The sequence below is a fragment of the Trachinotus anak genome, unplaced genomic scaffold, assembly GCF_046630095.1.
Source record: "Trachinotus anak isolate AG129_WGS33_773 ecotype Australia unplaced genomic scaffold, CSIRO_AGI_Tana_v1 ptg000014l, whole genome shotgun sequence".
NCBI lineage: Eukaryota > Metazoa > Chordata > Actinopteri > Carangiformes > Carangidae > Trachinotus > Trachinotus anak.
In genome coordinates this window covers 9,922,492-9,945,478 of record NW_027273865.1, presented here as the reverse complement: position 1 = coordinate 9,945,478, position 22,987 = coordinate 9,922,492, and the positions used below count along the sequence as shown (strand labels likewise).

Genomic DNA, 22,987 nt, shown 5'->3' with positions numbered 1-22,987 from the left:
ACTGCAACTATTTATAAAAACTTCATGGCTGATGGCTGCCAAGCAACTCACTGATTATCATTACTCATTACAGTGTCATGTAGGACCTGATCCTGATCCATCATCACTGATACTGTGGTTTTGCAGGAAGAAAACCCAGAGGCCCGCTGGCTCATTATCTCTGCACACCAGCCCTTTAAGACCAATTCAACATCCACAGTTTTCACAAGAGAAATTCCAAATGGACAAAGAATATAATTAACTGTTGATCTAATTTAGTCAAATAATATTTCTTTTATACAAGCCAAAGGAGGCATAGTATTTCAGTGCTTGAAAAAAAACCTCATCTCTGAGGCCATAAATGAGAGGACTCAAGCATCTTGGTGCAAGATAAAACAGTAAGAAATTTAAGTACCTGGCAATTTCAAATAAACTTAAATTAATCTGAAGCAAAGCAACTTCTATGAATGGGCACCACAGCTGGATGAGACAGAGCAGCAGCTGAAAACCATGAAGAACCACTGTTCTGAGCCCTTTCCTTGATGACTTTTTATCCTCTCCTGATGCAGCTTTGGCCACTTTCATTATTTTAACATAGGAGAAAACAATGATGATGCACATAATCAAAAACTGGAATTGATATACAGCTGACCTCAGATTATGCTGCCATATGTAAATCATAAACAACTCCACTGAACAGAATTGATATTGTTTGTAAAAACTAAGTGATGCTGATCCAAAGAATGTGGAGAGAATAAGAATGCAGGGCAGGGAGCTGATGCCATGAATGATGAGGATACAGTTCATAGTATTGCGCATGGAGCTCAGCTCTCCATGGCGCAGGGGCATGCAAATGGCCACATAACGCTCCAGGGTCATTGCTGCCAAAGTAACTGGTGTGACTGTAGTATACAGAAGTACTGCCACAAAGATAATGAGACATATCCAAACTTGAATGGTAATATCAAAATGGGTGAAGATGAGAAGGATATCAGTCACAAACAACAAAAAACTATCCGACAGTAATGTAAGAGCAAATAAGATGTAACGAGCTGTTGTGTAGAAATACTCCTTTTTAAAAAAGGTTATGATGAGCAACAAGTTGATGAAAAGAAAAATCATCATCAGCACCTGCAGAATAACGAACTTAACCTTTCGGAGGAAGAAATCATCACCAGCCAGTGAGTTGTTAGCAGCCATATATCTTCATATGTTTTCAATGCAAATACACACTAGTTTGAGCCACAAGGCATCTGAATTGCTCAGATGCTGTGTTAAAGAAAGCAGTTTACCACACCCTCCATGTTGTTTAAAGACTAAGGTCTTCTGCTGAGCGCTGTGCAGCCTTCTGACAAAGGGCTGTGCATGATGACTTTAAAGACTACAGCATCCAAAAATAACACAAGATGAAACTTTGCTCACCTCAGTGCTGTCATCACCACTTAGCTCGTCCCTCTCACTGGCTGATGTCATTTAACCCTCTGAGGTCTAAGGCTATTTTCTTGATTTTAATTTCATAATTTCACCTTTTGTAGGTACTTGCCTATAACACAATACCCAAGTGTCACAGGTGCTTTGTATAGACTGAGGCCCCTGAGCACTGTGGTAAAGAGATAATTTGGCCCAAATGCTGAAAAGTTGAAGTCCAGTTTTTAAAATGTGGCTTTAGTATGCTACACATGTCTCAAACTAAATTACGTAATTTTTTTTTTTTCTGAGCTCTGGAATGCAGTCAACATAAGAGAGAGACGCAGTGGAGAAAGGCCCATGGTTGCCATGCTCGCACTCTTGATGGTGTCCATGAGAGGCTTTACACTGAAGAGTTTGTAGTGGTTGACTGTGCCCTTGTTTTGGACATTTTGTAGATCCTCATCAGTGTTGCTGAGATGAATGTTCAGGGACAACGTTCTGTACCTGTCCTGTGACTTGATCTGTACTGGACGTGGCAAAGAAATGAGGTGATTCCTCCTCCAGTAATCTGCAATGCTGTCCAGTTTTACCATGGCCATATACGTATATAAGCAGTCCAAAACAAATATAAAATCCTCCTACATTAAAGTCTGTCCACTTGTATTTATTTTCCTGTGCAATCATTTTAGCAGCCTGCTTGTTTGCGTTCTCACACAGTGTTTGTACAGGAGAGAAAAGTGTTAAGTGTAATAAGTTCAAGGGGTGTATATGTGGAAGTGAAGCTGAGCTGTGGCTCTGTTGTCTGATTAAGTTTAAACTTGGAAACTGGGGGAGCATTGTCAGGGTCTTTGGGGGTACTGGTGGAGTTGGGGAAGCTATTTGTGCTTTGGGGGCATGGGACCTCTTTACTGGCAGTGATGTTGAGATTGGTCTTGACCTGGTGACAGGCAGAGTAGGAGGTGGTGCCAGAGAGGGAGGTGGTGGCTGCTAGGGAGATGCCACATGTGATGTACTGGTCAGCTCTGAATCCTGTCAGTTTCCACTATTACTACTACTAGAAAGTTCACACTCAGTTCTCCTTTCTTCCTCCACATCCTCCATACACACATACACACACACACACACACACACGAGAAAAGTGTGGTAGGTGTGAGTCTCTGACTCTCTTGTGACACAGGCATGTGCCAAAAGATAATAAGACAATGTACAAGGGGTATAACTGGGGACCATTCATCTTTTGCCATGAGCTCCAAGTCTTTGAGGTTGGAAGGCCTCCTTGCCATCAGCCTAATCTTTGGCTCCCTCCACAGATTCTCTATTGGATTCAAGTCAGGACTCTGGCTGGGCCACTCCAAAACGTTAATATTATTGTCAGCTAACCATTTCTTGACCACTTTTGCAGTGTGTTTTGGATCATTGTCATGTTGGAATGTCCAGTGCTGCCCAAGGCCAAGTTTCTCTGCAGACTGCCTGATGTTTTTGTTGAGAATCTTGATGTAGTCTTCTTTTTTCATGATGCCATTTATTTTGATTAGGTTGCCTGGCCCATTGGCTAAAAAACACCCCCAAAGCATTATGTTACCACCACCATGCTTGACCGTGGGGATAGTGTTCTTGGGGTTGGATGCTTCTCCTTTTTTATGCCAAATGAAGGCGACATCATTGTGGCCAAACAATTCCATTTTTGTTTCATCTGACCTCAGAATAGGAGACCAGAAGTCGTCTCCTTTGTCCAGATGAGTTTTTGCAAAGGCCAAGCGTGCTTTTGTGTGCATTATTTGGAGAAGTGGTGTCCTCCATGGAACCCAGCAGTATGCAGTGTCCGTTTGACTGTCTGTCTTGAGATGTTGGCACCAGCATGGCCCAGATTCTTCAGGATAATACACTTAACCATCCTCACATGGATCCCTGTTGCTGTCATATTCCTCTTCATCAAATCCCACAGATTCTGAACCTGTGTCATATGGACTGGAAAGGGGAGAGTCTACAGATTACGGCAACATTTAAACCATAAGTCTATATCATATTAACCCGGAGATATTACTATAAACATCAAGAAAATGTCACAAAAACCTCCCCTCGGGTCCGTCAACCTCAGAGGGTTAACCTGTCCTATGCAACCCTACAGAGGAAAAATATTTTCGTCACTTGTATCCACAATGTCATTCTTTTGGTCACTACCCAAAACATGGAGTCCTTAGGGCAGCAACTGACTCACAGCGCAGTCCACCATTTTCCAACTGGACTGGCTCTACCTTTAGATCCCTTTCATAAAAATCAGAATCAGTGACATGGGAGATTCTCAAATGAAGGAGGATGTTTGTCCCTATCCTGTGATATGAACAACGGGAGCTTCTTCTAAAGTAGTGCCGCTGCGCTGGCAAGCATACTGGATGTTTGTCATCATGGTTACAATAACATAAAATAACATACAGTTCCATGTTGGACTGGGACTTGGGACTGCAGTGAACCAATGACAGTTTCATAAAAACGCATTCAGACAGCCGGGGTTTTATACGTAACATACCCAGGGAATCCCACCAATTTGCAGAACAGGGGGTGGGCAAAATAGACCTGAAGCCTTGTCAGTACAAGAGCTGAATTAGCTACAGAGGTCTCCACCTGGTTCATGTACATTCAAGAAGTTCGTTTTTCTGTTTTAAACCAGAAATGAAAAAACAAAAAAACAAGGTTTTTCCGTTTTTTTTGTTTTAAACCTGTAACAAACAAATGGAAAAACAGAGCCAAGGAAAGATACAGATCACAACTTCCAATTAGGACTTTCACAATAAAACCAGAGCGGAAATAGGATGTAGATTCTGATTCTGATTCTGATTACCCCATAAGATTGTCATATGATCTTTTGGCCAGAAACGCCCACCCCTACATACACATTTGAAAAAATATTTTTGACCTAAGCAAAAATACACCACTGATTTTCTCATGTATCCCTATTCTTTACTCAGGTACATCTTATTTACTCTGTCAGATGGTTAACAACTGTTTATGGTTCAGATGATTCTCCCATGTTAACTTGTGATAGTTATAACACAGCCAGACAGTGCCAAAGCTATGTCTATCTGCCTATCTACCACAACTTATAAGTTCTTTGCCAGCCAATTAGGATGGCGATGTGTGTGTGTGTGTGTGTCCAGATGTTTCTTTACACTTTTTACCTGTGGCGAGTTTAGAGGTTCATTCTTAGAGAGAGAGAGAAACTGTGAACTAGCTCGATATTCATTGGCGAATGTGAGATGTGTGTGACTTTTGACTGTGTTTTGTTACTTGAGGGTGTGTTATGTAGCTTAAGAGTGTTGTGGCTTGAGAGTGATAGCTGATGTTGCAACCGGGCTGGGGGCAGGGGGCCGGGTTACTGTGGGCAGCTGGAGTCCTTCCTGTGGGCGCTGTCCCTGGGTGGCTGCGTGTCTGGCTCGGATGGGGGGGGGGGCCCTTGGGCTCTGTCTGTGCTGCTGCACTGGCGTTGGTGGGTCTTGGGGCCTGGGCCCTGGCGGCTGGGGCCCCGTGCTGGCTCCCGGGGGCGGGGGGTGCCCGTGCCTGCCCAGGCCTGGCCCCCTAGTGGGGTGGGCCCGTGCCTGCTGTGGTGTGTTGTGGGGGGCTGCCTCCCTGCCTGGGGGGGATGCTGGGGGGGTGGGGTGTGCGGGTCGACCTGCTTAGCCGGACCGGCTCCCTGTTCGTCGGTGGGCCTGGATGTCCCATCCTGGGCACCTGACTGGGGTCTCGCCATGCGCGGCGGGTCTGTGCCCCTCCGGCTTGCGCGTAAGCGGGTGGCGGCCCTACCGCTTGGGCCGCCTGAAGGCATCTCTGGGCACCCCGGTTTGGCTCCCTGCTGGCTGGGCGGGGCAGGGATGGAGAACGTATTGGGGCCAGTTGGGGATCTGGCCCCAGTGGGGGGGTGTATGCCTTGCCTGCCCTTGTTGCTCCCCTGTACCACACACCACATTCCACATGACAGTAGGGCCTCTGATGGGTGGTGTGGGGACAAGGCTGGTTGATGGGCAGGACTGCCCACCGGCCCTGCTATTGTTGTGCTGCTCCTCAATTTTAATTGCACATTAGATATCACATGACACTAGGGCCTTGGGGGACGGGATGGGGCAGGTGAGACTCTGCCGTCTACCAGCGGTGGAGTACCCGTGCCCCATCTGCTCCCTCAATTTTAATACACCTTAGTCATCCACACGGCCCACAAGCCATATGACACTAGGGCTTTGGGGGTAGGGAAGGGCAGGGAGGACCCAACCGCCTGCTAGCGGTGGGGTGCCCATGCCCTGACCGCTCCCCCAATCTTAATGCGCTATAGTCACCCACATACCCAACTCACTCACGCACTCATACGCACACCCACACATACACACTTTGCACCCACACCAGACGCAGGGTGGGGAGAGGGTGGCTCGAGGGACCCCCCCCGTCTATCTGTCTCTGGTGCCGTGTGGACTGTGCAGGGAGCCTGCCATGTGGCAGAAGATCCACTGCGGGGATGTCGCGGGTGGCCCTGCTGGGGGTGGGCGGCCTCCTCTTGCCTCTGCTGTTCTCTATCCACACGGGCTTGGCTTCCCAGCAGGGGGGTGGGGACTCCGTCCGCCCTCCTTCCCCCATTTGTCCTGCAGGGTCACTGGGGCCGGAATACCGGGCAGCCGCGGTGGGCTGGGGTCTTTCCTGCTGGGGGGGCAGGGGCTGGGGGGTTTGGGCCTCTTCAGTGCGTGGAGGGCTCTCCGCTGGGGGTATGGGCGGGCCTTCAGTTGCCGGGGCCATTCGGCTCTGCGTCCGGCTCGCGCTGGGGTAGGTGGCCGCGTCCTGGCTCTGGGGATTCCTGCCCTCTACGGGCCTCCTTTGGGGGTTGACTCTGTACTCCCTTGCGGGCTCCCCCTTTGGTCGGGCACGTGGCTGCCGGAGGGGCATACTGCCACAGGTCCTTGGGCTCTGGGGGTGGCTGGAAGTCTTGGTGGCCTGGTTTCTGGCCACCTGTGCCTTTGGTCTGGGGGGGCAGTGTCACTGCAGCCCCCACATCATCTACCCACCACATCCAATGACAAATCACTACACACATGAACACATACACATACATACACACACACCTACCCCTCCCCTCATACACACACACACATACACATATACACATACGGAGCATCTAATGATTAAGGACTATAGAGTGACCATAGATGTGGATATTGTTAGTTATTGTTATTGTTACTGTGGTTGTTTTGCTGTTGTTATGTTGTTGTTGTTGTTTTTCTCCGTCTCTCCACTCCCATTCTCCTTTTCCCCATATTCTCTCTGTTTTCCTCTTCCTGTCCACTCTCATTCCTGATGCGGTCCGGTTGTCTTAATAAAGTTAAAGTATGCGACAGGAGGAGTATCCCACACTCCTCCTTCGCAGAGTAAATCTGCCCCAACAACACAAGGCATCCAGACCACTCATACTGCTTGCCAATGATATTGGGAAAGGACACACAAAAAAAAATAAGTGTTGTGGCTTGAGAGTGATAGCTGATGTTGATTATTAGTTTTATTTCAGCAACACATCACAGACACACATGTGGGCCCGCTATAGTGAAAATGATGACAACATTTGGCGCATAGGAAGTGGAATATGCAAACAAATATCACCAGATAGCATGAGCACCACTTAAACAGGAACACCAGCCAGGCTCTCGACTGTATATCATTCCCCTTCTCTCTGTCACCCTTTACTGATTTTTACCTGCAGCTGATTAGCTATCCATAAGGGATCAGGGTCAGGGGACTAAAAGAAACAGGGAATGAAGCAGTTTCACTTCAAAAATCAGTGATTCACATCTAAAGTGGATGCATGGACATCCATGACTAGATGGGACCACTGGTTGTTTTCTCTGATAACTTAAGATCAAGATATCTGATGTTTAAAACCTTTCATTCAATTAAAAAAACAACCTAGGCTCATCTTAAAATGTATCTTAAAACAAGACAAAATTCATTTTTTCCCCCCCAATTTTTATTGAATAACATTCAGGGGAACTACAACGCTGACGCATGCACATAGAGGATATGATGTCATTGACAGGAGACCAAATGAAACAGACTGTCACCATGATTAAAATCATTACTTCTCTGGTTTGAGAATGGCTGGAAACATTTGGGATAATGTAAGTACATAACTCAAAATATATATAACATTAGTCTAGCCATTTTTAGACATTTTAATGTGGAAAAGTTACATATTATAACTTTAAATAACATGCTGTGTTTTCCATAATAAGCCATAAGTGTACTGCACTATTTATAAAAACTTCATGGCTGATGGCTGCCAAGCAACTCACTCATTATCATTACTCATTACAGTGTCATGTAGGACCTGATCCTGATCCATCATCACTGATACTGTGGTTTTGCAGGAAGAAAACCCAGAGGCCCGCTGGCTCATTATCTCTGCACACCAGCCCATTAAGACCAATTCAACATCCACAGCTGTCATAGAGAAATGCCAAAGGAGGCATGGTATTTCAGTGCTTGAAAAAAAACCTCATCTCTGAGGCCATAAATGAGAGGACTCAAGCATCTTGGTGCAAGATAAAACAGTAAGAAATTTAAGTACCTGGCAATTTCAAATAAACTGAAGTTAACCTGAAGCAAAGCAACCTCTATGATTGGGCACCACAGCTGGAGGAGACAGAGCAGCAGCTGAAAACCATGAAGAACCACAGTTTTGAGCCCTTTCCTTGATGACTTTTTATCCTCTCCTGATGCAGCTTTGGCCACTTTCATTATTTTAACATAGGAGAAAACAATGATGATGGACATGACCAAGAAATAGAATTGATATACAGCTGACCTCAGATTATGCTGCCATATGTAAAACATAAACACTTCCACTGAACATAATTGATATTGTTTGTAAAAACTAAGTGATGCTGATCCAAAGAAGGTGGAGAGAATAAGAATGCAGGGCAGGGAGCTGAGGAAATGAATGATGAGGATACAGTTCATAGTATTGCGCATGGAGCTCAGCTCTCCATGGCGCAGGGGCATGCAAATGGCCACATAGCGCTCCAGGGTCATTGCTGCCAAAGTAACTGGTGTGACTGTGACATAAACAAGTACTGCCACAAAGATAATGAGACATATCCAAACTTGAATGGTAATATAGAACTGGGTGAAGATGAGAAGGATATCAGACATAAACAACAAAAAACTATCCGACAGTAATGTAAGAGCAAATAAGATGTAGCGAGCAGTTGTGTAGAAATACTCCTTTTTAAAAAAGGTTATTATGAGCAACAAGTTGATGAAAAGAAAAATCATCACCAGCACCTGCAGAATAACGAACTTAACATGTTGTCGCAATAAATCATCACCAGCCAGTGAGTTGTTAGCAGCCATATATCTTCATATGTTTTCAATGCAAATACACACTAGTTTGAGCCACAAGGCATCAGAATTGCTCAGATGCTGTGTTAAAGAAAGCAGTTTACCACACCCTCCATGTTGTTTAAAGACTAAGGTCTTCTGCTGAGCGCTGTGCAGCCTTCTGACAAAGGGCTGTGCATGATGACTTTAAAGACTACAGCATCCAAAAATAACACAACATGAAACTTTGCTCACCTCAGTGCTGTCATCACCACTTAGCTCGTCCCCCTCACTGGCTGACATCATTGAACCCTCTGAGGTCTGAAGCTATATTCTCAATTTTTACATAATTTCATAATTTCACCTTTTAAAGGTACTTGCCTACAACACAATACCCAAGTATTATAGGTACTAGGTGAACTGGCTCTGCCTTGAGATCTCTTTCATAAAAATCACAATTGGTGACACAGGAGATTCTTGGCGGAGCCCAAGACCTACTAAAAAAGGTGACACCTATGCTGTTTTCATCATATTGCAACACAATTTAACAGCAAGCCAAACTCTGTCCAATAAATGCATGAAAGTCAGGGACCATCTTCATAGTGCCTTTAATGAGATGCCGCTGCAGATGCATGTATAAATCAAGAGTGAAACTGAAGAAAACATAAATAATTAAAGCTGCAAGCGGCATTGAACAGGCCCTCGCACCCCTGTGCACTGCGATGATTGCCACACGCATTAACATTCCTTTCACCACTAGGTGGCGCTATGAGTAGGACTGAAATTGAGCATGTAGATGTGTTCAGTGGTTAGCACTGTCGCCTCACAGCAAGAAGGTTCTGGGTTCAAACCCCGGAATTTGCATGTTCTCCCTCCAGGTACTCCGGCTTCCTCCCACAGTCCAAAGACATGCACGTTAGGTTGGTTGGTGACTCTAAATTGCCCATAGATATGTCAGTGTGTGTGTGGTTGTCTATCTCTATGTGTTAGCCCTGCGATAGACTGGCGACCTGGCAGTGTACCTCGCCCTTGACCAAAGTCCGTGCCAAGGTAGCTATGATTTACTGCTGCATACCATATGAATTTTAAATAAACCAAAATGTCTGAATTTTACCTTATATATATGAAATGATAATAATGCACTTGCGCTTTACATACAACAAAGTTATTAAAACAGCCTACACTCTATTTTAGCCAGTATCAATTCCAAACCAAGAAAACACATGTTAAATCTCAACAATTACAAAATTTGTCTTCACAAAAGCATCCTCCTCACAAATATCACCAAATATGATTTGAACATTTAGTTACAGAACAAAGAACCTTACAGATGATGCTTTCATAAGCTCAAATGACAGGATAGCAGTAAATTTGATATGTATCTACTCCTTGGACTGCTTGAGGAGAAAATGTCTGCTTTCAGATCACATGAGAAGTACAACCTATTCAAACGAAACCACCACTAGCAGGTGCTAAAACACAACTAAAAGAACTCCAAAGCCTCGGGCAGGACGACACATTCCTCCAACACTAGTACCACCACTAGGAGTTCCCGGTTCCCAACATCGTGATTTTGTTCGACTGGAGACAGATGATGAGAGAAAAAATGCACTAGGGTGCAGTTTGTGGTCTTTGGTGGAGCACTGGGATAGCACCACCTCTACAACAGAGTCAGATGCATCCACCTCAGCCACAAACTGCTGAGATGGATTTGGATGTGTCAGCATAGGGTCACTAGTGAAGAGTCTTTAATGATGTTGATGGTGTCTCTGACTCAGGTGACCAGGAAAAAGGGTGAGCAGGTGAGCTGAATTTTGTGAGAGGGGCTGCCACCTTCCTGCAGTCTCTTACGAACCTCTAGTGAAAGTTGGCAAATCCCAGAAACCGCTGGAGCTGTTTTCTGGTCTCTTGTCTTGGCCACTCTACTACCACTTTCACCATGGTGGGATCCATTTTCAGGTGCCCCTTTTCAACAATGAATCCCAGAAAACTTACAATAAAATTTACATTTTTCTGCTTTAACAAACAAACTGTTCTTAAGTAGTCTTTAGAGCACTGACCTCACATGCTGTTGATTTTCCTGTAAGGTCCTGGAGAAGATCAAGATGTCATCAAGGTAGACAAACACAAACCGGAGCATGTCCCAAAGAACATCATTGACTAGGGCATGACCAAGTACTCAAAGTGGCCAACAGGGTGTTGAAGGCAGTTTTCCACTCATCTTCGCCTCTGATCTGAACTAGGTGGTATGCATTTCTCAGATCCAGTTTGGAAAATACAGTTCCCAGGAGTAGAGGGCCAATAGCAGAGTCGATGAGGAGGAGAGGGTACTTATTCTTGACAGTGATGTTATTAGGTCAGGTGTAATTGATGCAGGGACGAAGGGAGCTGTCTTTTTTCCAACAATCCCACTGGTGATGATGAGGCGCGAATGAGACCAGCTGCCAGGGAGTCTTGGATGTATTTTTCCATTGCCTCTCTCTCTCTAGGCATGAGAAGTTATAAAGGCCGCTGGTGGGCAGGGAGGCTTTTGAAAGCAGGTCTATCACACAGTTGTAAGGATAATGAGGAAGCAGGGAAAGGGCTGTGTCTTTGCTGAGCACTTCAGCTAAATCATGGTAGACATTTAATGTAAACACAAATAGTGCAAGTTAAAGTTTGAGTTGATTTTAATGTTTACACAGTAGTTTTATTTTGTCCTCCAAAATAAAATGTTTACCTTACAATTTTTAGCATGTGTTAACACTTAATTGACTCTGTAAAATAAAAGTGTTTCTCAGTAGAAACTTGAATGAAAATTTCTGTAAATTTACTGTTTTACACTTTATGATATATTCTTACATATTTTATGCTAAATGTAGTTGCAATGTAAATTTTCATCCAAATTAGATTTTCTTGATCAAAAGCCATCACATATTGTCCCTCAAACACTCCAGCAGTGGTCCATTTTTATGTTTTAACATTCATGTTCAGAAAAAAGCAGACAAAATGTTGTAATGTTGCAATGATGTTACAATGTTACAATGACAAACAAGTGTATGATGAAGCTTGATGAAAAGTAATGTATTTTAAGTTTTAATTTTTTTCTTTATGTGATCTTTATAAAATCAGGCAGTCTCAGTGAGCTCTCATCAAGATCTTTTTTTCAATAGAGACCCAAGAACAAGAAGCAATCACACACACAATCAACAACAAAGACAACACTACACAATACAAGAAACTAAGAAACAAATAATGAAGAAAAATGTATGTAATTAATTTTGAGCAAGTGATGAAAAATAATAGCAACAGATCATTATGCCAATTTTTCAAATAATAGAAATCTCCACATTGTTTTTTACACAGTGAAATCCAAAAGAGGTATTGCATTTCAGAGCAAGTTTAAACTTTTTTGAAAATTTTAAACATGATGTAATTAAAGTACCTGACATCAATAAATAACTTTAAATTAATCTGAAGTACAGCATTTTCTATGAATGGGCACCACAACTGGATGAGGCAGAGCAGCAGCTGGAAACCATGAAGAACCACTGTTCTGAGCCCTTTCCATGTTGACTTTTTATCCTCTCCTGATGCAGCTTTGGCCACTTTCATTATTTCACCATAGGAGAAAATGATGGTAATGGTCATGATCAAGAAGTAGCACTGATATACAGCTAATTTAACATTATTCTGCCATTGGAGAAACACAAACATGCCCACAGAGCATATGGTGTGTTGGGTATACAAGCTCTGTGGGGCGGATGCAAAGAAGATGGAGAGAATAATAACACAGGGTAGAGAGCTGAGGCTGTGAATGATAACGATACAGTGAAATTTGTGTTCTGTCAGAGACATGCATGTAACCGCAATTTTGTTTTGTTAACCCTAACAAGACAAACATCTTTATATGCCAAAAAATGGCATACTTAAGCCGGCGAGATATCTATGGCCTGCATAAAATACATGATGAATGAGCTAGGGAAGAGCCTCCAAAGTTAAATCACGTTTGTGTATTTAATGATAACTTTTCTAAGTTGATAATTTAATAGCTGACTATGCTGTATGTCAGGATTTCGTGGTGAGGTGTGCGACATGCTCTACATTCATTTGCAGTTGATATGGGGTTTCAGTGCTGGTGGTCATGTGTTATGCCCTTGAACCAAATCTCTGTGACTATCAGCTCTGCTGCAAAGAGAGAATACAAAGAAACACCAGGAGAGAATCTGAAGCTGCCAAGAGTAGAGAGATGAGTTTGGTCGCCTCAGGATTTCATGTTTGTTTTCAGCAGCTATTATTGTCCTTCTGCCTGTAACCTCCAGCACCTCCAGCACGTCATTTCAGGTCTGTTGTGGTAAAAGCACGAAAAAATTAACACAGCCCTGACAGCAGCTCTTTGAGACCGTACTCAGCACAGTCACATATAGTGAAAAGTGAGATTTCCATTTCTTTATTGAATATAAAGATCTATAAAGGTCTATGTGCCCTATAAATACTCATCTACCAATTGTTGGATTACTTTTATCTTGCTGTTTTAAGTTGCCTGTGTTGTTTAATGAGTTACACTTGGACTGAAAACCAGCTATTATTATGGCTATGTGTGTGGACTCCAAACTTTCACACTGACAGGTTAGGGATGGTGTCTTCAGCCTGTAGTCATATCTCCACAAACAGGTTAAGCTGCTTGACAGCTTTGTCCCATAGCTGCGGAAACGGCAGAACCTGTGCTAGCCCTGTGCTACCCCTTAATTGAACCTTCATGGGAGGGGGTACGATATTTGAGAAAACAGCTCAAAGAGCAATGGATTCATGGATCCAAAGGCAGCATTATTAAATATACAAGCACACATCCAAAATATGGCGCATGAGAACCTTTATTTTCAACACAGTTATCACTGCAACAACAAAACACAATTTTTTATTTTTTATATTTTTGGAACTGGTTGATCACTTCAATCAATCAATCAATCAATCATACTTTATTTGTATAGCACTTTTCATACAATAAAATGTAGCACAAAGTGCTTTACATATACACTTGACATTTAGTATAGCAAAGACTGTTTTAACATGATTTAAACAAACATGATAAAGTTTGTTGGCAATGGGAAGTGACTAACTAAAAACAACAAAGCGATAAAAAGATTGAGATTGTTTCATGTGTCTCTATGTAAGTGTCCAAGGAATGGGATGGGATTATCACACATGTCTTAGTAGTGACTTTAATTTGTCAATCGTAGTAAATCTGACAGTTGTTTCTTATACAAACCACAGAGAGCATAGCTTTTCAGTGCATGAAAAAACTTTTCATCCCTGAGACCATAAATGAGAGGACTCAGACATCTTGGGGCAAGAATAAAAGTTATGTAATTAAAGTACCTGACATTGATATATAACACAACATTAATCTGGAGCACAGCAGCTTCTATGAATGGACACCACAGCTGGATGAGACAGAGGAACAGCTGGAAAGCATGAAGAACAACTGTTCTGAGACCTTTCCATGTTGATTTTTTATCCTCTCCTGATGCAGCTTTGGCCACTTTCATTATTTTAGCATAAGAGAACACAATGGTGACACACATGATCAAGAAGTAAAACTGACCTATTGTTGACCGAAGATGACCCTGCCAAGTGTGAAAGATAAAGATTTCCACAGAGCACATTCTGCCCTGAGTGTAGAAGCTGTTGGTCGCAGATGCAAAGAAGATGGAGAGAACAACAATGCAGGGAACAGAGCTGAGGACTGATCTCCAGTGTACCGACTTTTGCCTGATTAAAGGACATTGTGAACTCGCTTACTGTGTCAATCTGCATCTGAGTCCGAGCCATTGTTCAGCCCTGACAGTACGAACTGGCCAAAACATGGACTCAGCAGATTCAGACGCAGTGCGCGCCATGCTCCAGGCACAGGTCTGCAAGATCCACAGCCAAGACGAACAAATCAGCCTCCTTTGCCATGAAATGAAGGAGCTGACTAATCGTCAGGAGTCCCTCCTGACAGCTTTCGGAACTCAGATCAGTCTTCTCGTTGATAATATGCAGAGGATGCAGAACCCGCCGGCTTCAGCCGATTCAACACCGACGGCGCCAGCGGGAGCTGGGCCCGATGCTGCTTTTCCTACGCCTGCTACTCCGTCTTTGCCTCTCCATCTTTCCAGACCCGAGCGCTTCTCCGGAGACTCCGGTGATTGCAGAACTTTTTTAACCCAGTGTGATTTGCACTTTGAGCTTCAGGCTGCTGCCTTTCCCTCTGATCGCTCAAGGATTGCATACATCATTTCTCACCTGACTGGGAGAGCGGAGGCCTGGGCGACGGCCGAGTGGAGTCGGAAATCGCCTATTTGCAATTCTCTGTCGCTGTTCTCCAAGACCTTCACCCAGATATTCCAGCAGACAGCTCCAGGGCGGGAGGCAGCCCGAGCTCTGGTTAGACTGCGACAGGGTAAAAAGAGGGTCTCTGATTACGCCATTGAGTTCCGCACTCTAGCAGCAGAGAGTGAGTGGAACCAACCAGCCTTGTTTGATGCATTTCTTGATGGACTGTCTGACATTCTGAAGGACCAGTTAGCCCCCCTCGACCTCCCTGCAGAGCTGGATTCCCTTATCGCTCTGGCTATTAAGATCGACAAGCGCCTGTATGAAAGGGAGAGAGACCGAACCAGACCCGGCAGTTCCCCGCAGAACCAGCGGAGGCAGCAAGCTGGAGACTCTTCTTCCTTTCCTTCCTGGCGACGCACACCTCCTGCCGACTCTACCTCTGCGCTCCCCTCCGCTACGGAGGAACCTATGCAGCTTGGCCGAACCCGCCTGACTCCTGAGGAACGCCTGCGACGAGTTTCAGAGGGACGCTGCATTTACTGCAGTCAACTGGGCCACTTCATCGCCTTCTGCCCGTTAAAAGGATCGGGTTCACCAGTCAAGGTGAAGGCATTAGTGAGCCATATGTTGACTGTTTCCAATCCCTCTCGTTTGCAACCTCTTGTGCATCTAACCTCCCCTATGTGTACTCTTAAACACCCAGTTTTAGTTGACTCTGGTTCTGATGCTAACCTAATGGATTTTAGTCTTGTCAGGAAGCTGGGCCTCAAGACCTTCCGTCTCAACCAGCCCTTGGATGCCAGCGCTTTGGACGGCAGGCATCTATGTAAGGTAACCCATCGCACTCAGTCACTGCACCTGTCCTTTCCTGACTCCCACACGGAAAGAATCAGTTTTCATGTCGTTAAAGCTCCTCAGCACCCTCTGATCTTAGGATATCCCTGGCTCACACTCCACAGTCCTCATATTGACTGGAAAACTGGACAGGTCATTTCATGGGGTAAGGCTTGTGAAAAGGACTGTTTTTCACCCTCTCAGCCTCATCCATCAGAGTTTCATTCTCTCAACCCTTCCAGCCCAGACTCAGAGTTTCCCGACCTTTCCGGGGTTCCCACCTGCTACCACGACCTGAAGGAGGTTTTCAGTAAGGCCCGGGCTGCTTCTTTGCCCCCGCACAGGCCCTATGACTGCGCCATTAATCTGCTCCCTGGTACCTTCCCACCCAAGGGTCGGCTGTACTCACTGTCTGCTCCTGAGACTCAGGCCATGGAAAAGTACATCAAGGAATCCCTGGCTGCAGGGATTATTCGGCCTTCCTCCTCTCCTGCTGGCGCTGGGTTCTTCTTTGTAGAGAAGAAGGATAAAACCCTGCGACCCTGCATTGACTACAGAGGACTCAATGAGATCACCAGTCGCAACAGGTACCCCCTCCCTTTAATTTCCACTGCCTTTGAACAGCTAAAAGGTGCTAAGGTTTTCACCAAGCTGGACTTAAGAAATGCCTATCATCTAGTTAGAATAAGGGAGGGGGATGAATGGAAGACAGCATTTAACACTCCCAGTGGTCATTATGAGTACCTGGTCATGCCTTTTGGACTAACAAATGCCCCTGCTGTCTTCCAGGCCCTGGTGAATGATGTTCTTCGGGACATGCTTAATGAATTTGTTTTTGTGTACCTTGACGACATCTTGATCTTTTCCCCTGATGAGCAGACTCATGTTCAGCACGTCCGGCGGGTCCTCCAGCGCCTCCTCCAGCACCAACTCTTTGTCAAAGCTGTGAAGTGTGAATTTCATGTGCCCTCTGTGTCTTTCCTGGGGTTCATCGTGTCAGAGGGGGAGGTCAGAATGGATCCCATAAAGGTCAATGCTGTTGTTGACTGGCCTACTCCCACAAGCCGTAAGGAGGTTCAACGATTCCTGGGGTTTGCTAATTTCTATAGGAAGTTCATCAGAAATTTTAGTTCTGTTGCTGCCCCCCTTCATGCACTGACCTCTTCTAAGTGTAACTTCCTGTGGAACCCCCGGGCTGAGCTCGCCTTCCAGAAGCTAAAGACCAGCTTCACCTCGGCTCCCATCCTCAAGCTGCCGGATCCCAGCCTGCAGTTTGTGGTGGAGGTGGATGCCTCTGATGTGGGGGTGGGAGCTGTTCTCTCTCAGAGGTCAGTTAAGGACAATAAATTACATCCCTGTGCCTTTCTTTCCCGCAAGCTGTCGGCCTCTGAGAGGAATTACGATGTTGGCAACCGCGAGCTGCTTGCTATAAAGGTAGCACTGGAGGAGTGGAGACACTGGTTGGAGGGGGCTGAGCAGCCTTTTCTCGTCTGGACGGATCACAAGAACCTCGAGTACCTGAGGACGGCTAAGAGGCTCAACTCTCGACAGGCAAGGTGGGCTCTCTTTTTCAACCGGTTCCATTTCACCCTTTCCTATCGTCCTGGTTCTAAGAACTTAAAGCCTGATGCTCTCTCACGTTTGTTTCTTTCTGAAAAATCCTCTAATGATCCTGCTCCCATCCTTCCCCTCTCGTGTGTTGTGGGCTCCATCACATGGGACATTGAGAAGAGGGTCAACGAGGCTAATGTGAACTGTCACCCTCCGGCCGGCTGCCCGCCGAACCGACTATTTGTGCCTCCTGCCTTGCGTTCACAGGTCATCCACTGGGCCCATTCTTCCCGGTTATCCTGTCACCCTGGAGTACGCAGGACTCTGTTCGTCATTCGACAGCGGTTCTGGTGGCCGGCCATGGAGAAGGAGGTGACAGAGTATGTGGCAGCCTGTCCTGTGTGTGCTCGCTGTAAGGTCTCCCGACGCCCATCCTCTGGTCTGCTCCACCCACTCCCTGTGCCACATCGTCCCTGGTCAGACATCTCCGTGGACTTTGTTACTGGACTTCCCCTTTCCGAAGGTAACACCACTGTCCTCACGGTGGTGGATAGATTTTCTAAGATGGTCCACTTTGTTCCCCTGCCTAAGTTGCCCTCGGCCAAGGAGACGGCCGAGGCGATGTTACATAATGTTTTTCGCCTCCATGGCTTTCCCAGGGACATTGTGTCTGACCGGGGCCCGCAGTTTGTGGCACAGTTCTGGCGGGCTTTCTGCTCACTCCTGGGAGCTTCTGTCAGCCTCTCATCGGGCCACCATCCCCAGACCAACGGTCAGACGGAGCAGCTGAACCAGGAGCTGGAGACCAGTCTACGCTGTCTAGCCTCACAGAGTCCCAACACATGGAGCAGACAGCTCACCTGGGTAGAATATGCACACAATTCTCTCCCGTGTTCATCATCTGGTCTCTCTCCCTTCCAGTGTGCCTATGGCTATCAGCCTCCTCTCTTCCCTGCTCTAGAGAGGGAGGTTGGTGTGCCCTCAGCTCTGGCTCTAGTCCACCGCTGCCGTCACACCTGGGCCCGGGCCCGACGCTCCCTGCTACGCAATTCTGAGAGTTACAAGAAGGCGGCTGACCGGCGGCGGACCCCTGCCCCCACGTACAGGAGCGGTCAAAGGGTATGGCTTTCCACAAAAGACCTGCCTCTCAGAGTGGAGTCCCAGAAACTCGCTCCCAGGTTCGTCGGGCCATTCCCCATTTCCAAAGTCATAAACCCAGTTGCGGTCAAGCTCAAACTCCCCAGAGCCATGAGAGTCCACCCAGTCTTCCACGTGAGTCGGATCAAACCAGCCGTAGAGAGTCCTCTGGTCCCTGCCTCCAGACCCCCTCCTCCCCCCCGGTTCATCGATGGTGGCCCTGTTTACACCGTCCGCAAGCTCCTGGCAGTCCGGCGTCGGGGCCAGGGGTTCCAGTACCTGGTTGACTGGGAGGGGTACGGCCCTGAGGAGCGTTCCTGGGTCTCCGCCAGCAACATTGTGGATCCCTCCCTCATCCGGGACTTCCATCGGGCCCACCCTGGCGAACCTGGGCCGTCTGGAGCCGGCCGTGGAGGGGGGGGTACTGTCATGCCTCAGCTGGATAGCTGAGTTCCCTTTTTTGTTTCCCCTAGTGTGTTGTCTTGTACTTCCTGTTTTATTTTGAGACTCACCTCTTTTCTCGTTTCAGGTTCCTCACTTCCTGCCCTCATGTGTCCTCCCCTTGTGTGATTACCTGCCCTGCCCTAATGTGCTGCACCTGTGTCTCATTGTCTTCCCTCTCCCTGAGTATTTAGTCTCTGTGTTCCCTCCCTTCTGTGCCAGTTCGTCTAGTTCTGTATGACTACGTTCCAGCCTTTATTCCCCGTGTGCCTTACTCGTGTCTTGTCTAGTTTTTGGTTTTTGACCCTGCCTTTGCTCACCGATTTTGATACCTTTGCTCCGCGGACTGATCTCCAGTGTACCGACTTTTGCCTGATTAAAGGACATTGTGAACTCGCTTACTGTGTCAATGTGCATCTGAGTCCGAGCCATTGTTCAGCCCTGACATGTCATTGATCTTGTACACAGCAGAGTCATTGGCCGCCATATAGTTCTCTCCCTAGACACAGCCACAATTCATTGAGCTCCAAAGACAGATCCAAAAGAAGTCAATTACTCATCTAAGACTAAAGTGGAAATATAATTTAAAATGTTTGTTTCGGATGTATGTCAAGATTTTTTGTGGAAAAGGGCTTTATTAATTTAATTTTAAACAATGTGGAATTTATACTGATGAAAACAAGCACTATACAGAAAAATTAAATAGAAGAATATCAGTCAGTTTACCAAACCATCCCTGGAGTGAATGAATGAATGTCTTCTGCTGAATTCTGTGTAGTCTTATGAGTAATGGCTGTATATGACGACTTTATAGGGGCAACTATTACACAAGGGTGATGGAAATGTTGGCAAATAATCTGCCTGCAGATACAACTCAGTTTCCAAAAAAGTTGGGACACTGTGTAAAATGTAAATAAAAACAGAATGCTATGATTTTCAAATCATGTAAACCCATATTTAATTGACAATAGAACAAAGACAACATATCAAATGTTGAAATGCTGAAATGTTATTGTTTTATGAAAAATATATGCTCAATTTGAATTTGATGCCACCAACACATTTCAAAAAAGTTTGGACAGGGGCATGTTTACCACTGTGTTGCATCACTTCTTCTTTTAACAACACTCTGGAAACGTTTTGGAGCTGAGGAGAAGTAAAATGTAAAATCCCTTTACAATCCCTTGTCATATTTCTCATTTCATGATGTGCCAAATGTTTTCAATGGGTGACAGGTCTGGACTGCAGGCAGGCCAGTTTAGCATCGGGACTCTTCTACTGCAGAGCCATGCAGTTGCAATATGCTCAGAATGCAGTTTGGCATTGTCTTGCTAAAATATGACATATAAGACATTGTCTGGATAGCAGCATATGTTGCTCCAAAACCCGTATATATCGTTCAGCATTAATGATGCCTTCCCAGATGTGCAAGCTACCCGAGCCATAGGCACTAATGCACCCCCATACCATCACGGATGCTGGCTTTTGAACTGTGCGCTGATAACTAGCTGGATAGTCCCTCTCCTCTTTAGCCTGGAGGACGTGGCGTCCATGATTTCCAAAAATAATTTGAAATTTCGATTTGTCAGACCACAGGACAGTTTTCCATTTCACCTCAGACTATCTTAAATGAGCTCAGGTCAAGAGAAGTCGGCGATGTTTCCGGATCATGTTTAGATATGGTTTTTTCATTGCATGGTAGAATTTCAACCTGCATTTGTGGATGAAACAACAAACTGTGTTCACAGACAATGGTTTTCAGAAGTGTTCCCGTGCCCATGCAGTGATTCTCATCCTTGTCCCTTGCATACAGAGATTTCTCCTGATTCTCTGAAACTTTTAATGACATTATGAGCTGTAGATGCTGAAATTCCCAAATTCTTTGCAATTTTATGTTGAGGAATATTATTCTTCAACTGTTGCACTATTTGCCCACGCAGTCTTTCACAGAGTAGTGAACCTCTCTGCATCATCACTGCACAGAGACTCTGCCTGTCTGGGAAGTTATTTTTATACCCAATCATCTTACTCACCTGTTGCCAATTAAGATATTCAACCAGGTGTTTTATTTTTTTTAATTAATTAATTAATTTTTTTAACAGAGATGGGATCCACTTTAACAAACAAGGCTCTAGAATGCTAATTGCAAATATGCTGCACACGGTGCTGTCTCACCCATTTGACTGACTGTTGGCAGAAATGCCCTCTTTTTCTGAGGTCCCAGCTGAGGCCTTTATTTTTTGTCACAACTTGATGATGATGAATAACTTTGGAAAAAACAGGACTTGCAAATAATTTTAATTACACTGCAGCACTCCTATCCAACTGTGAATAGGCAATGAGGGAGACAACAGTTGTAAGTGGTAATGACGACACTGGTGCTATTTTTGGACGTTCTAGTCTTTAAAGTCATCATCATGCACAGCCCTTTCTCAGAAGGCTGCACAGAGCTCAGCAGACGTTATTCCTAAGGCAGCATGTAGAGTTTGGGAAACTGCTCCACTCTTTCCACCATTGTATCACTTCAGAGAAGGTTGCTTGTGGACATACATAATATTGTGTATATATAATCCTGTTTTCTTTTGATAATGACTCTTTCAATGACTTTTTGCAGAGGCTGAAACTCTTCTATGTTTGCTAAGAAATATGGCAGATAACAATTCACTGACTGGTGTTGAGTCCTTGGAGGTGCAGCTTCCAGACCAGATTGTTACAGTGCAGATCCTGGTAGTGATTTTTCTCTGCATCAACTTGATGCACATCATAACCTTTTTTACAAAAGAGTGCTTCTACACAACTACACGCTATATCTTATTTGCTGTTACATTACTGTCGGATAGTTTCCTGTTATTCATGTCTGATATCCTTGCCATCTTCAACCAGTTCTATATTACCATCCAAGTGTGGTTATGTATCATTATCTGTGTTGTGGTACTTGTGTATGTCACAGTCACACCAGTTACCCTGACAGCAATGACCCTGGAGCGTTATGTGGCCATTTGCATGCCCCTGCGCCATGGAGAGCTGTGCTCTCCACGCAATACTATTCACTGCATCCTCATCATCCATGGCCTCAGCTCTGTGCCCTGCATTATTATTCTCTCCATCTTCTTTGGATCAGCACCCCTTAGCTTTTACAAACAATATCAGTTATGTTCAGTGGAACTGTTTTTAATATCTATTTGGCAGCAACATCTTAGGTCAGCTATATATCAATTCCAGTTTTTGATTATGTGCATCGTCCTTGTTTTTTCTTATGTTAATATCATGAAAGTGGCCAAAGCTGCATCAGGAGAGGATAAAAAGTCAACAAAGAAAGGGCTCAGAACAGTGGTTCTTCATGGTTTTCAGCTACTACTCTGTCTCATCCAGCTGTGGTGTCCATTCATAGAAGCTCCTTTGCTTCAGATTAGTTTTAGCTTATTCAATAATGTCAGGTACTTTAACTACATCATGTTTTTTCTTGCACCAAGATGTCTGAGTCCTCTGATTTATGGCCTCAGAGATGAAGTTTTTTTTCATGCACTTAAAAACTGTGCCTCCTTTGGCTTGTATAAAGGAAATACTATTTGATTATTTGACAAATTAGAATCAAAATGACTCACTGTGTGTTTGGAATTATTCGTCTATGAAAAGCATGGATGTTGAACTGGGCTTTAATCGGTGTGTGCTCACGAATAATTGGCCAGCAGGCCAGGTGTTTTTCCACAAAACCACAGTATCAGTGATGATGGATCAGTCTCAGGACCTGCATAACAATGTAATGAGTAATGATATGCAGTGAGGTGCTTGGCCGCCAGAAGTCATGAAGTTTTTCCATATAGTACAGCATAGGAATGGCTTTAGATGGAAACTACTTCATTGGATAAATCGGTAACGTTGAGAAATGAAATGCTGTTCACTTTTTTTCCCCCCTGTCAACAGGTCTGACATATCATACATAATGTAAATGGAAACTAACAACATTGCCCTCTATGACAGTATAAAA

The 22,987-nt window shown here is 45.0% G+C and overlaps 4 protein-coding genes across 4 annotated transcripts; 1 reads left to right on the top strand and 3 right to left on the bottom strand.

The window, feature by feature from the left end:
* Positions 1-72: 72 nt before the first annotated feature.
* LOC139632294 (odorant receptor 131-2-like) lies at positions 73-957 on the bottom strand. Its single transcript, XM_071497162.1, has one exon. The coding sequence runs from the start codon at positions 856-858 to the stop codon at positions 259-261; it is 600 nt and encodes a 199-aa protein (XP_071353263.1). The 5' UTR covers positions 859-957; the 3' UTR covers positions 73-258.
* A 3,802-nt stretch (positions 958-4,759) lies between these two features.
* Positions 4,760-6,312, bottom strand: LOC139632414 (basic salivary proline-rich protein 1-like). Its single transcript, XM_071497333.1, has 2 exons — positions 5,746-6,312; positions 4,760-5,332 (listed from the first exon to the last, which is right to left on the bottom strand). Exons 1-2 carry the CDS (start codon positions 6,310-6,312, stop codon positions 4,760-4,762), a joined length of 1,140 nt encoding a protein of 379 aa, XP_071353434.1.
* A 1,548-nt stretch (positions 6,313-7,860) lies between these two features.
* Positions 7,861-8,769, bottom strand: LOC139632413 (odorant receptor 131-2-like). Its single transcript, XM_071497332.1, has one exon. It carries the CDS (start codon positions 8,767-8,769, stop codon positions 7,861-7,863), a length of 909 nt encoding a protein of 302 aa, XP_071353433.1.
* A 12,493-nt stretch (positions 8,770-21,262) lies between these two features.
* On the top strand, positions 21,263-22,572 carry LOC139632202 (odorant receptor 131-2-like). The gene has a single exon (XM_071497020.1). It carries the CDS (start codon positions 21,646-21,648, stop codon positions 22,570-22,572), a length of 927 nt encoding a protein of 308 aa, XP_071353121.1. The 5' UTR covers positions 21,263-21,645.
* Positions 22,573-22,987: the final 415 nt, after the last annotated feature.

Bases quoted from the DNA above. Each gene is read 5' to 3' on its own strand.
- LOC139632294 (XM_071497162.1), bottom strand. From the start codon at position 858: ATGACCCTGGAGCGTTATGTGGCCATTTGCATGCCCCTGCGCCATGGA.
- LOC139632202 (XM_071497020.1), top strand. From the start codon at position 21,646: ATGGCAGATAACAATTCACTGACTGGTGTTGAGTCCTTGGAGGTGCAG.
- LOC139632414 (XM_071497333.1), bottom strand. From the start codon at position 6,312: ATGCCCCTCCGGCAGCCACGTGCCCGACCAAAGGGGGAGCCCGCAAGG. The intron at 5,333-5,745 runs GTATGAGTGCGT...TGTGTGGTACAG, and splicing joins GTGTGTATGTGTGGGTGTGC to GGGAGCAACAAGGGCAGGCA.
- LOC139632413 (XM_071497332.1), bottom strand. From the start codon at position 8,769: ATGGCTGCTAACAACTCACTGGCTGGTGATGATTTATTGCGACAACAT.